This window comes from Nanorana parkeri, unplaced genomic scaffold (assembly GCF_000935625.1).
Source record: "Nanorana parkeri isolate BGI_ZX_2015 unplaced genomic scaffold, ASM93562v1 scaffold59, whole genome shotgun sequence".
NCBI classification, from domain to species: domain Eukaryota; kingdom Metazoa; phylum Chordata; class Amphibia; order Anura; family Dicroglossidae; genus Nanorana; species Nanorana parkeri.
In genome coordinates, this window is record NW_017306327.1 from 1835164 (window position 1) to 1849046 (window position 13883).

General features: G+C 42.2%; 1 protein-coding gene across 5 annotated transcripts in view; it reads left to right on the top strand.

Moving 5' to 3' along the window:
• MAPK10 (mitogen-activated protein kinase 10) overlaps positions 1-13883 on the top strand; it is a 178389-nt gene that overhangs the window by 99228 nt on the left and 65278 nt on the right. For all 5 annotated transcript variants that reach the window (XM_018576207.1, XM_018576205.1, XM_018576204.1 and 2 more), the window contains one exon: positions 4951-5120. In XM_018576207.1, coding sequence (XP_018431709.1) covers positions 4999-5120 — 122 coding nt within the window. In that variant the 5' untranslated portion in view covers positions 4951-4998. The remainder of the gene's footprint in view (positions 1-4950; positions 5121-13883) is intronic.

A 13883-nucleotide genomic window follows, 5' to 3' on the forward strand; every position in this document is an offset into this window, starting at 1 on the left:
GGTGCTCTGGGAGCCCCCCGCTCCCTGCCGCCAAGAAGAGAAACCCCGCTGTGTCTTTTTTTTTCTTTATTCTGACACGAGCGATGTCAGAAAACAGAAAAAAAAAGACGAATTCCCATTCAAAAGCATTGGGAGTTTACTATTGGCTATTTCAATTTGCAATAGCCAATAGTAAACTAGCATTGTACCCGCCCTCTGCTGATGGACCTGATGGGGAACTGAAAAAGAGGGCGGGTACAATGCTAGTTTACTATTGGCTATTGAAATTGAAATAGCCAATAGTAATGTCCCAATGCTTTTGAATGGGAATTTTTTTTTTTTTTTTTTTCTCTATTCTGACATGCTCGTGTCAGAATAAAGAAAAAAGACACAGCGGGGTTTTTCTCCTTGGCGGCCGGGAGCAGGAGACTCCCGGGGCACCAGGGAGAGTTAGATGTTTGAAGATCAGTGTCCCTGGTTAGCAACCAGGGACGCTGATCTTTCTGAAAGTGGCCGGAGCCAGCCATAAGATCACGGCTGGCTCCGCCCAGCTGTCAGAAGCCAATGGCCGGCCGCTCGGCCAGCTTCGGCTTTCAGCACGGCTCAGCGCTCGACTGAGCTGCTCGGCCGTGATCGGGAGCTGTACGGGCTATTCACAATAGCCCGTACAGCACCCCCTCGGTTCTCCTGAACCGAAGGGGTCCTGGGGCCGAAGCCAGCCGAAGGATCGGCCGAAGCTACGGCCAGATCCTTCGGCAGCTTTGTGAATAGACCCCATAGAATCAATGACAGGCACAAAGTATATACCCCTATGATCTTATTTAAATGGAGCATAGTGTTACAAAAACACAACATAGGACCCTATGGGTGATAAAAAACCATTATACAAAAACTAAATATGAAAACTATGAACCAATGAATAATGATATGAAATAATATAAAATCAGGGTGTGTGTTAAAGTGGCTAAAAATCTAAAGGGTTTGCGTACATAGGGATCATGAGGGTGTCAATGCTGAAAAATGCTCTTTACACACACCCTATGTTGTGTTTTTGTAACACTATGCTCCATTTAAGTAAGATCATAGGGGTATATAATGATGCAACAAAATGTACAGCACTAAATGTTTATTTTCCCCTTATCTGTCATCTGTCATCTCCCGTTTGGTAAAGCCTCAGGATACAGAACCCGTTTGCTTCTCCGAGATGAAGGGATTGCGATCTTTACTATTAGGTCTCCTATGTTAGATATCCATCCGGACAAAGAACACGAAAGATGCGCTCATAGAGTAATAAGTTCAACTTTAATAGGTCCAAAAAATTTATATAATATGGTGTATACAAAGAAGCGCTACATAAAATCAGTAAAAATCAACGTGGAAAGCCGGCTAGTCACTCAACCTGAGTGCAAAAAGACTGGAACAATGACGCAAAGGTAGGCCTGCCCCCGACGCGTTTCGTCACACAGATGTTCTCAAGGGATGACAGATGACAAGGGATGACAGATGACAGATAAGGGGAAAATAAAAATCTGGATCGGCTAAGCCGAACCTCCGGCAGGCTACTCGCTGCTGTTCGGCCTATTCTCATAGATGCCGAACAGCAGTGAGTGAATAGCCGAATGCCATTGAGCGGCATTCGGCTCGGCTATTCTGCCTCTGTGGTACCGAACAGAATAGAAAAACAGTTAAAAAAGTAGAAAAAATCAAATAGAAAACGATTGGGCGGAGCTAGCAGTGACAGTTAGCTACGCCCAACTGTTTTCTATTGGCCGGGCAGTTCTGCTGCCGTCAGTATAAATTTAAAAAAAAACACCATAGGAATGCATAACTAGATTCCTATTGGCTATTTCACTTTGCAATAGCCAATAGCATACTAGCTATTGCACCTGCCCTCTGCTGCTGTCAATTACCAGGGGGGACCTGATGGAGAACTGCAGGTCTCCCTCTGCTGATTGACAGCTTGTGCAATAGCTAGTTTGCTATTGGCTATTGCAACGTGAACTTTCCAGGAGAAAGTGTTTCTCTCCTGTGCGGCCGGGAGCCGTGTTAGACTCTCAGAGTGTCCAGGAGAGTAATGAGAGGTGGCTGATCTATCTGCAAGTGGCCAGAGCCAGCCGTGAGATGACGGTTGGCTCCGCCCAGCTGTCAGAAGCAGGCTTCGGCTCTACTGAGCCGCTCGGCCGACTTTGGGAGCTGTACGGGCTGTAGTGAATAGCCCGTACAGCAGCCATTCGGTTCTACTGAACCGAAGGGGTCCTGGGGCCGAAACTAGCCGAAGGATCAGCCGAAGCTACGGCTAGATCCTTGGGCCGCTTACTGAATAGACCCCTATGTGTTTTTGTTCTCCCTCCCCAGCCTTTTCCCCCTCCATCCTCTTCTGTTCCTCTGTGCCCTCCCCCTCACTGCATTCCAGGACAGCGGTTGTTATGAAGGACGGTTTCCTAGCAACCAGAGACACCAGAGCTTCAGTACTGTCTCTCACTGTGTGGTGGTTTCCCGCCTCCACTGCGCTGCCGCAGTTGTCCCGGAAACCAGTGACGTGGTAGCAATCCATCTTCACAGACACTGACAGCCTCTCTGTTTCTTTTTTCGTTTTTGTGCTGTTTTCTTTTGCTGCCACTGTTCAATAGTTGCTGGGCACAGTAAGTCAGTGTTACTAACATTGTTCAGGCAAGTTGGTTGGTTTTTTTATTTGTCTGTTTATATGCTAATTTTTGCTTTCAAATTCTGGTGGGATTTGACGTCAGTATGACGTCATGGGGAGGTTCTGTGGTGTATTCTGTGTGATTCACTATTTAAGCTGAAGGTGCATACTTGTTGTTGTCACTATGTCACCCAGAAGAAGGGACCCTGCGGGGGCCCCGAAACGTTGGCTGTTTGATGCATGTGATGATTGAATAAAAAGTGCTTTACTTCTTGCACATATCATCGAGTGCTGGTGACTTCTATTATGGAGGGTATGACTGCTGGACACACTGGATGTGCTGATGCTGACAACAGGACGCTAGAAACAGCTGGTGGAAGATGGCAGATCAGACAACACTTGTGTGAGAGGCTGAAGCGTAGTCAGGGACAAGCCAGATCGGTAACGTGCGGTCAGCGTGGTACAAAAGCAGGTGACAGAAGCAGAGTCAGGAACAGGCCGGGTCATACACTGGCGAGCATAATGGTACCGGATCAGGAGGCAGAAGAATGGGGAGGGACGAGCCGAGGTCACAAAGCAGGCAGCAAGCAGGCAGAGTCAAGAAACAAGCTGGGTTAAACAGGTATCCGGAGCAGAAACACAGATGCAGGTTACAGCTGAAGATCTCTCAGCAAAGGGCAGATGCAGGAGCCATCTTTAAATAGCCCGCCTGGCGCCAAGGACATGCGTGTGTACGTTTTTGCGCGCGTATGTGCACGTTTTCATGCATGCGCAGTACTAGCGGCAACACGCCGAATACGCGCATGCCCATAGCGTGCAGCGGTCCGGGCAGAAGCTGCACTATGGTTGCTGACTGATGCACCCTGACCGTGCTGAAATGGCAATTCTGATTCAGTCATCTCTAGTACTAACTACAAATACTTTGTCAAGCTAAAGTGGCCAGGTGGAAGACCAGACACTATTTCTTATGCAACTAGCCAGGTCAATGGACCAAACAGACGCACAACAATTTCCTTCTGTCTGTTCAAGGAAACAAGTAGTCAGCCTTATTGTAGGGACATTTTTCTAACAAATCAATGTGGAGTTGGCTGTTAATCAACATTTATCAGCTCCATAATGTCTGCATTGCTCTGATCAACCGTATTTAAAGGAAATAATAAGATGTAAAACATTTTGAAGCCCTGTGAAGTAACTTTTGACTTAGAAGTGTGTGTTTTTATAACAGCTAGATTTTCAGTGCTCAATCTAAGTTAACTTTTTCCTTGTTGCGATAAAATGTTTGTTGAACCTAGATGTACTGATTTTCTGAGAGCAGTACAAATAATATATTAAGATGTCAAGGTTACAGTTTTAATGTGTAAATTATGTGCAATAAAAAAAAAAAAACACATAATAAATTAAGTAAATACTTCGGAAGGGTGATAACACACATACAATTTTTAAGTGATGTAACTACAAAAGAGTGATGATAACACCACACCAAAAATAAAACATTGCTGGGAGATATGGATTTTTGGCCGAAGAGAAATGCAAAGTCTCTTCTGGTGAAATAATTCTTCCTCTCTCTCCTAGCGATTTTTTTTTTCTGTGTACACTGTACAGAGGATGAACAGTGTCAGTGGTGGTGATGGCAGCGGTGAGAGAAAGCGCCAAGGACAATGGAGAATTTCACACTTTTTAAGAGAAGTGTACCCTAAAGTGGCCCAAACCAAATATTTTCAAAGTGGTTTATTCTTTAAGGACAAAAGGTTAAAATTAGATTACATTCAATATTGACAAGTAGATGGCATTTAATAAGAATATATGTGCTCAGAACTAATATATAACATATTAGATCTTTAATATCAGATAGAAAACATGCATAGGCATGCTAGAATAGCATTTGAAATGAGAAAGATCACTTTCAAATACACATTTCATAAACCATACATTCATTCATCTTGATAAACCATGTCATAAGATCAATCTTTCCTCCCATTTTCATGATCCTTTCGGTGAATTGTATTACCCTGCCACACATTTTCTGCAACAAAACTGCACTTTAATTGCACCGTGATTTTGAATGAATGCCTGATTATGTATTTGAATGTGTTCTACAATCTGATTATTTCTTCTAACAATGTTTGTGCAGCATCTGTGCATAATTTGGATTGTTGACTTCCATATCATTATGGAAAGAGGTTAATTATATTCGTTGCAAACATACAATATAAAATGACATTCAGCATGCTCGTTTATGCAAGGCAAAAATATTTTCGTTTTTGATGCAAAAGAAAGGCATTTGCTTACAACCATACTAAACTTTATTTGCTCTCCTTTTTCAATAGGGATTTAGTAATCAAGTGGATGTGTCATATATTGCCAAACATTACAACATGAGCAAAAGCAAAGTTGACAACCAGTTCTACAGTGTGGAAGTAGGAGACTCGACCTTCTCGGTTTTGAAACGCTACCAGAATCTCAAGCCTATAGGCTCTGGGGCTCAGGGAATAGTGTGGTAAGTGAATATATTGATTTTTTTTCTGCTCAGAATCTCATACATAATGGGACAGGAGAAAACACTGGTTTATTTGATCATAGTGCATTGTTGCTAGTAGTCGTAGGACACTGTTACTGTTTTGGCAGGGAGAGAAAAACTTGCATGAAGTATTTAATCAGGAAAAGTTCAGTAACCAATAACAGTCAATTAGAATTAATCTTTAACTGAGCCAACTTCAATAAGATATTAAGTGCAACTAAACCACCATATTGCAGCCAAGGAGCCTCCACATGACAGTAGGCAGATTGTAAATGAAAACACTACAGGAAACAACATTGTTATGTTTAATTAAGGATTTAAAGCCCAAGTTCAGGATGGAGGGAAAAAAAACATTTGCTGTGTCCCCTCCCCTACACTGCAAGAGTTTTCCAAGGCTTGAAAAGTTTAAGGGTAAGAACAAGAGGTATTATTATTTATCTTAACCCCTGCTGCAGCAGGCTCCAGTGGACTCCTCTTATCCCTGACACTCTGGGTTGTGGACAGTCCCTCTGCATCACAATGTACAATGCAGGACTATCAGCCCTGCATTGTATGTGGAGGAGGCAGGGGTGTGGCTGTGGCCAGAAGTGTCTTAGAGAGAAGGCATCTCTGGGCTAGTTGCACAAATGGGCAGAGCCTGCTGGAGGGAGGAGAGAGGTAAGTATTAGTCCTTATCCCTCTACCCGTAGACTTTATTAACATTTTAACCCTTGCAGTGTGGGTGGGGGTGGCCCACTTCAAGTGTATATTTATTCTTCAGTTGGGCTTTAATTGCATTTATTGAACATTTTATGTGAACTTTCTTTTGAGAAAAAGTGAAATAAGTGGGCAGCTGGTAGAGCAGGATCCCCGAGATGAATTATTTTTGCATATGTCCATCTATTATATGTTATTTCGTAGAGTTATGCTGTTATACACCTTATATTTTTTAAATGTGTCCTGCTTTGATTTGAGATACCACAGGATGGCGCTGAAAAAACCCAGCTTGCTCCCAACAAAAGCGAGAACTGTAGACAGTCTTTTTCAGTAGAAATAGTTAATTCGTTTTTTAAGAGGGGAAACTACGTCAAATGTAAGCCTCAATACATAGCAGGGTCATTACAACACATCATTTGAAACCGTATTCATCCTTGTATTTCTTATTATCTTATTTCTTCTTACAGCTGTGGGGTATTTGGGTATTTCTGTGAAAAAATATTCACGGAAAAAAAAAATATTCACCCACCATATCGTATCATCACAGGTATCCCACTGCTGCTAACTCCCACGATTTGAAGCTACAGTTAAAGATCTTAACTGCAGCTCTACTAGCAGGTATAATCTGAAATCCCATCCCTTCTGTACAGTATTCAATGGCACTTTGACTAGCCATAGATTGGTAGATGTCTCATTAAAAACCATGGATAAGGAGACATTCACTTAATTTCTAGCACTGGGGCCCTTCACTGTCAATTGTGTATCTTGCCCAATGAACCAAAGCAGAGTACCGATGGTTCACATCTTCCTTGAGAATTGGGGAGGTCACAAGGAGGTTTGGAAACCTGGTTTAGTATTATTTAGTAACAGTGCAAAGAGGAAAGCTGAAGTGTTTATCCTACAGCAACCAGTTAGATTACCCATTAATGTATTTTTGTACTGAACTGTACTACATTAATGTACTAAGCTGACTGAATGATGAACTCTTTGCTAGGGGTTACTGGACTGCTCCTTGCCTTGCTGAATTAGCCTGTATGAAATCATTATTCAAGGCAAGATAGTCTGCTGTGCTGGCTAGGTCCTGGTGTTGCTTGAAATAAGGCTGCAGGAGATAACAACCCCTTCATATTACTACACACACTGTAGATGCATGAATACTTTTTGCTCAAGTTCTTTTCTTTTCAAGTTGCATTTAATTGTATATTAAAGCCAATCTATACTTTGACTTTGGGGTGGCTATCAAGCAACAGGTTTGCTTGATAGCCACCCCCGTCTGCTTCAAACCCTTACCCGTGCACAACTCCACCACCCTATTCACACACAAAGGTGGTCCAGTTTATAAACAGAGCACGGGGGAGTGTGGGAAAGGTAAGTACCAGCAGTGTAGTGGTGGGTTAACCTGCTATTTTGCTCTAAAAGGGTGATGTAAAGGTGTTCTTTGGGAACTGACATTACTAAATACTAAAACATTTTAAAGTGTGCGGTAATGTAGTTCATAAAAAAATATGCTCTTTGTGCAAATTAAACATTTAGACAGAAACTGTCATATTATTATATATAAAAAATGAATTGTAACATAGTTTTGCAGTAGGTGTCATGATCAGTTAAAAAGAATATTGCTCATAGTGTTTTTAAACTAGCACTGTAAAGCAAGTGGATAACAGATAAAGCGGCTTGCCTGTGGTTACTGAGCTTCACAATCAACATTGTGTGTTATCCTGTGTTAATGTGCCCTGGAACTTCACATGGACCTGTTCAGCATATGAATAATGTCAAAATGCATTTCGAGTTTCCCAGACAGATTTAAATGGCTCGAGTGTTTGACGAACAGAATTGCTTCGATGATTTTTTAATACAGTAGCAAAAAACCATTGTACCAGGATAATTGTCGTGATTCATTTATTTGTGCTACAGTAAACTTTGCTTCTGACAGATGCGCTTTAGGTGGGAATTTGAGCATCTTAGTAATTATTATTATTATATTATTATTTGTGGAGATATTTACAGCATACTAGCTCACACAAAGGTGGCTCTTTAGGACCCTGCAAGGTAAAGGATCCACCCTAAAACAGGATATCAGGGCCAGTGGTCTGGTATTATTTTAGAATTATTACCTGTGGAGACACACATAGCATACTAGCTCAGTTTTAGTTTAAAACAGTTTTAGTTTCCTGCAGAATCAGCTGGTCCCCTGAACACTGGCCCTGATATCCTGTTTTAGAGTGGCTCCTTTCCCGTGTAGGTTTCTGTGGAGCCATCATTGTGTGTGCTGGTAAGCTGTGTGTGTCTCCACAAACACACAAGCCAGCACTGTCCTCCCTGTTTCCCTCTCCTCTCTTCTTCATGCTATAAGATGGACAGTTACTTGAGGCTATGCTGTCCCCTGCAACCTTATACTGGACAGGAAGTTCAGGCAAAGTAAGCTGAGAGAATTAGGGCCAACTGTTCAGAAACATGATGACTGTAATTGCTTGGGCAAAAATGTCTGTACATCTTATGGAGCGAATATTCCCCCCAGGTCTCAACAATCTCCTGCGCCAGCAGACCTGTTGCCTCAGCTGTCACACACACGCGTCCAGCGGCTCCCGCAGGGTGATGTGTGTGTGTGAGAACTGAGGCGGCGGGGCTGACAGTGTACCAGATAAAGCCAGCGAAGCAGCGTTATTTACCTCTTCCATAATGCCGCTGCCCATGCTGCCGCTGTCTAACTTCTGTGTCTGACCGGCTTCTCACCTTCCTGTGTCATGCCACGACATGGAAAGGGAGGAGTCTCAGTATGCAGAAGTTAGACACAAGCAACACGGGCAGCGGCATTGTGGAAGCGGTAAATAAAGTTGTTTCACTGCCTCTAAACAAAACATGTAGTACCAGCGTTCCCTACCCTCCCACTCATGCGTCTTATGGTCAGGTGCGTCCTGTGGAGCGAAAAATATGGCATTTGTTTGATGTGGATTCATTATTGGAAAAACGTTTGAGAGTTTTATATTACTTTAACCCTCTGTTTCATCTGATCATTCCTGATACAGAGGTAACTGCAAATTCTGCTGCCATCCACTCCTGCACATGCTGCTGCCATCCACTTTATCAACCGTTCAGTGTCAGCCTCCCCTCTCTGCCAAGCTCTCCACTGGCTCCCACTTGCCCAATGAATAAAATTCAAAATACTAACAACATTATCCATATACAACCATCTACAACTCTGCCTCTAGCTACATCGCTAAGCTCATCTCACATATCACTCAAACCGTCCTCTCCCCTCCTCTCAAGACCTCCTGCTCTCCAGCTCTCTCATCACCTCCTCCAATACTCACCTCCAGGACCTATCCAGAGTGTCTCCCAACCTCTGGAACACCCTATGCGATACTTGAAAACCCTTCTTTCTTCCTTTAACTTCCTTTATCTTCTGTCCTTTATTTCTTTCATTAACTTATCCCACACAATTATTACCCTTTGTATCACTTACCCCTCCTACTAGATTGTAAGCTCTCACAAGCAGAGTCCTCCTAACCCTTTTGAACTGAAATTGTATTGTAACTGTATTGTCTGCCTCCATTATGTAAAGCAATGTGCAAACTGTTGGCGCTATATAAATCCATAATAATAATAATAGTAAAAAAAATTATAAAAAAGTTGATGACCTTTACAATTTCACACCGGTTCTTCTAGTATTTAACTGAGCTTGTGCTTGATTCCAAGAACTATGGTAAAACTTGCCATTGGGTCTTTAAATTGTTTAGGGTATTGCTGTCAGTCAGCTATTATTGGTAGTTTTAACAGCTAGAAATGTTCTAATTGCATTATATGAGCAAATCATAGTCATTTATGAAATTACAATTTCAGAATCACCTGCATAAATTGCACTGGATCCTGTTTAACAAATGTAAACTATCCAAATGACAAGGGCAATGCAAGATTTTACATAACAACATGCAGGGTTATTCACTAAAGGGTAAAGCGTTTGGAGAAGGGAGGAGAAGTGAACAATCAAGGACAAAATAACTGAATTGGAAAAATTCTCCAATTCAGTTCACTTTCCAGTTCAGCTATGTTGTCCTAGATTGTTCACTTCTCCTGCTTTCTCCAAACTCTTCACCCTTTTGTGAATAACCCTGCTAGATTTCAATTCAGGCAGCTGTATTTATTGCATGTGATTAATCATGTCAGATTCTTCTGTGTGCCCCACTGGATGAGCTGCTTGCTTTATTGCTCTTGAAGATTGAAAAACAAATATGTTTGCATTTCATGCAATTGAGATGTCAAGACAGGAACTCTAGTGTAAAGGATAATACAAATGTGTTTGATCATCTGAAAACTTAATTCTGAGATTCTCATTCATAATCGTGAAATTTATGGAGAAAGGAGTAAATGAGATGTCCATAAATGTTCTGATTATATAGAGTGTAATATTTTGCTGTAGGAGCCGCAACTTTTAGCAGTCTCCCAGCATTTGCTTAGTGCTTGCCCCTAAAATCTCTTGTTTTAGACACTTTATGGGGTCTATGCACTAAGCTCCCGTAGGCAGCCGAGTGAATGACCGACCTAAAACGAAGTGAGCCGAACGCTGTTCGGCCGACCCGAAGTGTAGGAGGAGTTCCACTCAGCGATCCAACATCTGGATCAGCTAAGCCGAACCTCCGGCATGCTACTCGCTGCTGTTCGGTCTATTCTTAGGCCCCGTTCACATTGAGCGATTTATTGCGCGATTTTTGCAGCGATATCGCTCATATTTCCGCGCGATATCGCTCTATGTAGCTTCACCAATACATTTCAATGGAGCTGTTCACATCTCGTCGCTCAATATCGCTCAATATCGCATGTAGCTCGTCGCTGGTAACTTGTCGCTCCTACATGACCCTTTTTCGAGCGATTTTGAGCGATATTGCTCCTGATTGCATACAGCCCAATAGGAAGAAGTCGCGCGACACGTCGCTCAATATCGCGCAATATCGCTCGTCGCGCAATATCGCTCAAAGACGCGCGATTTTCATGTGGCTCAGTGTGAATGGGGACTTATAGATGCCGAACAGCAGTGAGTGAATAGCCGAATGCCGCTGAGCGGCATTCGGCTCAGCTGTTCTGCTCGGTCCTTCAGAGGGACCAAGCAGAACAGAAAAATAGTTTAAAAAGTAAAAATAAATAAATAGAAAACGATTGTGCGGAGCAAGCAATGACAATTAGCTCCGCCCAACAGTTTTCTATTGGTCGGCGGTTCAGCTACCATAAAAAAAAACTAAAAAAAACCCCGCTCCCGGCCGCCCAGGAGAGAAACACTGCTTTTTCTTTCTTTATTCTGACACGGAGCCTGGTCAGAATAGAAATTTTTTTTTACATTTTTGCCCATAGGAATGCATTGCTAGATTCCTATTGGCTATTTCAATTTGCAATAGCCAATAGTTAACTAGCATTTCACCCGCCCTCTGCTGATGGACCTGATGGAGAACTGCAGCAGAGGGCGGGTGCAATGCTAGTTTACTATTGGCTATTGCAAATTGAAATTGGTTGACATGCACAGCTGCTCGCGTTTTTGTCTGCTCTAGTTTTGAGTTCTAGTTCCCCTCACTGTATATATCAATCATACTGTATCCAGAAATCAACTTAGGCGCATCTAATTCCAAGCAAATTCATATGCCATTGATTAGTAGACATGTGCGATTCGGACATTCAGACACTTTCGAAATTCCTGAATCCCAATGCATCCGAATGTGTCCGAATCCGAATTTCGGATCCCATTCGAATTTCGTTCAAAAATGAAACTGAATCGGACCTGTGACTTTTCTAGCCAATCAGATGTGTTTTTCGGTGTAATGCATCCGAATGGGTCTGAACACAAATTTTCATTGCGGCAACATGTGATCCATATACAGTATATACATATAATGCTAAAGCTGAGGCTCCTATACCCGAATGGCATGCGGGATCCGAATTTCCCCAACTGCATTCTGGAGCTTTTCCGCAGCTTATATGTCTATTGATTAGGTAATAATAAGTAAATAAATAGGAATAAGCACTTGCCAACTTCGTAGTGCTGCTTTAACTAGTCTAGATTAAATACATAGAAGGGAATTTATCAAAACTGGAAGAGACAAAATCTGGAGCAGCTGTGCATGGCAGCCAATCAGCTTCTCTCTTTCATTTTCAAATCTTAACTGAACAAACTCAAGAGAGAAGCTGATTGGTTGCCATGCAGAGCTGCTCCAGATTTTGATCAATTCTCCCCATACTGTATACATCATTCATACTGTATACGTACTTAGGCACATCAACTTAGGTACCTAGGCGCAACTAATTCCAAGTAAATTCATATGCCATTGATCAGTTAATATGTAAATAAATAGAAATAAGCACTTGCCAACCGCATAATGCACTTTTTTATTTTATTAGTCATACTTAGTCAGGCACATACTCACTAACTCGAAAATACAAGGTTGACGTGCTTGTGATTCCTTTACAATACTGAGTTATTCTTTGTGCTTTCATGGGCAAAATAATTCCACTTAGAAGGCTGTAACGTCTTTATTTTTGTAAAGGGCTGAGGTACACCATTAACACAGGCAGCATTGACCTCTGTCTCTTTTACTTAGCAGTAACCTGGAAGATGTAGAATTTCAAGGCAAGACAGCTGTTAGAACACACTGCCATCACAACATGATTAAAAATATTAACTCAAAATACAGATAGACAGTATACACTATCATACTATCATTTATAACTATGTTATAATGGCAAAATTCAAATAATCTAAAGATTTTTTCCACCATGTAGAAGCATTGAGCTTTGTGTAACAAATTAGGGGAAAGAAAATGACTAATACAAACGGAAAGCAATTAGAATCCAGCTGTCTTTTAGAGCTTGTTCAGATCAGCACGGCTGCTGGTGTGCATGTGGATGGACAGTGTCAATGCGGTCGATTGAGCTGGATTGCATGGTTTGTTTTTCTTGTTAGAACTTTGCTGAAATGTCACAAGTAACGTTTCATTAAGTTTTATGGGCTCAACGAGGTGTGATATGGCTGTATTGCATTTTACGGCAGTGCCATACTTTTCCTAAGCGCATACCACCGGAGCGCGGTGGTATGAATTGTCACCACCCATGACAAGGCAAATTGTGTTGTCTTGCGTTCAGGCTGGGCTGGAAAAAAATAGCCAGCAGACCGCAAACAGACATGGTGTGAATGAGCCCTTATTCTGGTGCAGGTTAAACATGAGTATTTATTGGTTGTTATGTGTTGCTTCTCCATTTTTAAAGGAGTTGTAAAGTTCCAGCATGTACTATACTTTTATAACATCAGCATTGTAATAGGAATACATACTATAGTTGTTGATGCCAGCTATCCAAGCTTACTTGAAAAATCCCTTTTATGCAGTAAGTAGGGATGCACTTAAAGTTTGGACGAAAATGTCACTTTTGGCAAAAGTGCCATGACAGCCAAAAATCCAGTGTATTCCTAGATTTTCTCCTCCCCCACCACCCGCCCCGCCTCCTGTGACAGCTGATTCAAGCTGATCGCTGAGTGTTTGTAAATAACTGGACATAGTAAGCTTACTATGTCCCAGTTATGAATAAATGGGAAGTGATCTACATCACTTCCTGTTCATTCATGATTGTGGACATAGTAACTTACACCATATCCACAATGTATGAATGGACAGGAACACTCAGTATGGAGCAGGGTTTCAAAGTACCAGCGCGCGGGCCAAGGCCTCGTACCTGACTTGCTAGAGCTGCTACACAGCCTGCATCTCTGTCGGATGCAGACTGAAGAGCAGCTCTTGGTTGTGCCGGTGTCAACACCGGCACTCAGTTCCTTTCGTCTGGTGCTCTTCACTGAGCGCTGGCCGAAAGGATGGATTAGTAAGATCTGCATCAGCCAAAGGCGCAGACTTTACTAATCAACCACTGGATCACCAGGGTTTGTGCCCCCTCGCCTCCTTCCCGCAAAAAAGTAAGCAGGTGAGGGGTCTCTTTCTTTATTTTCTTTACATTTTACAAGTGTATATGGTGCCTTATTGTGTGTGAATTAGTGTGTGTATTTCTGGAGGGGATGAG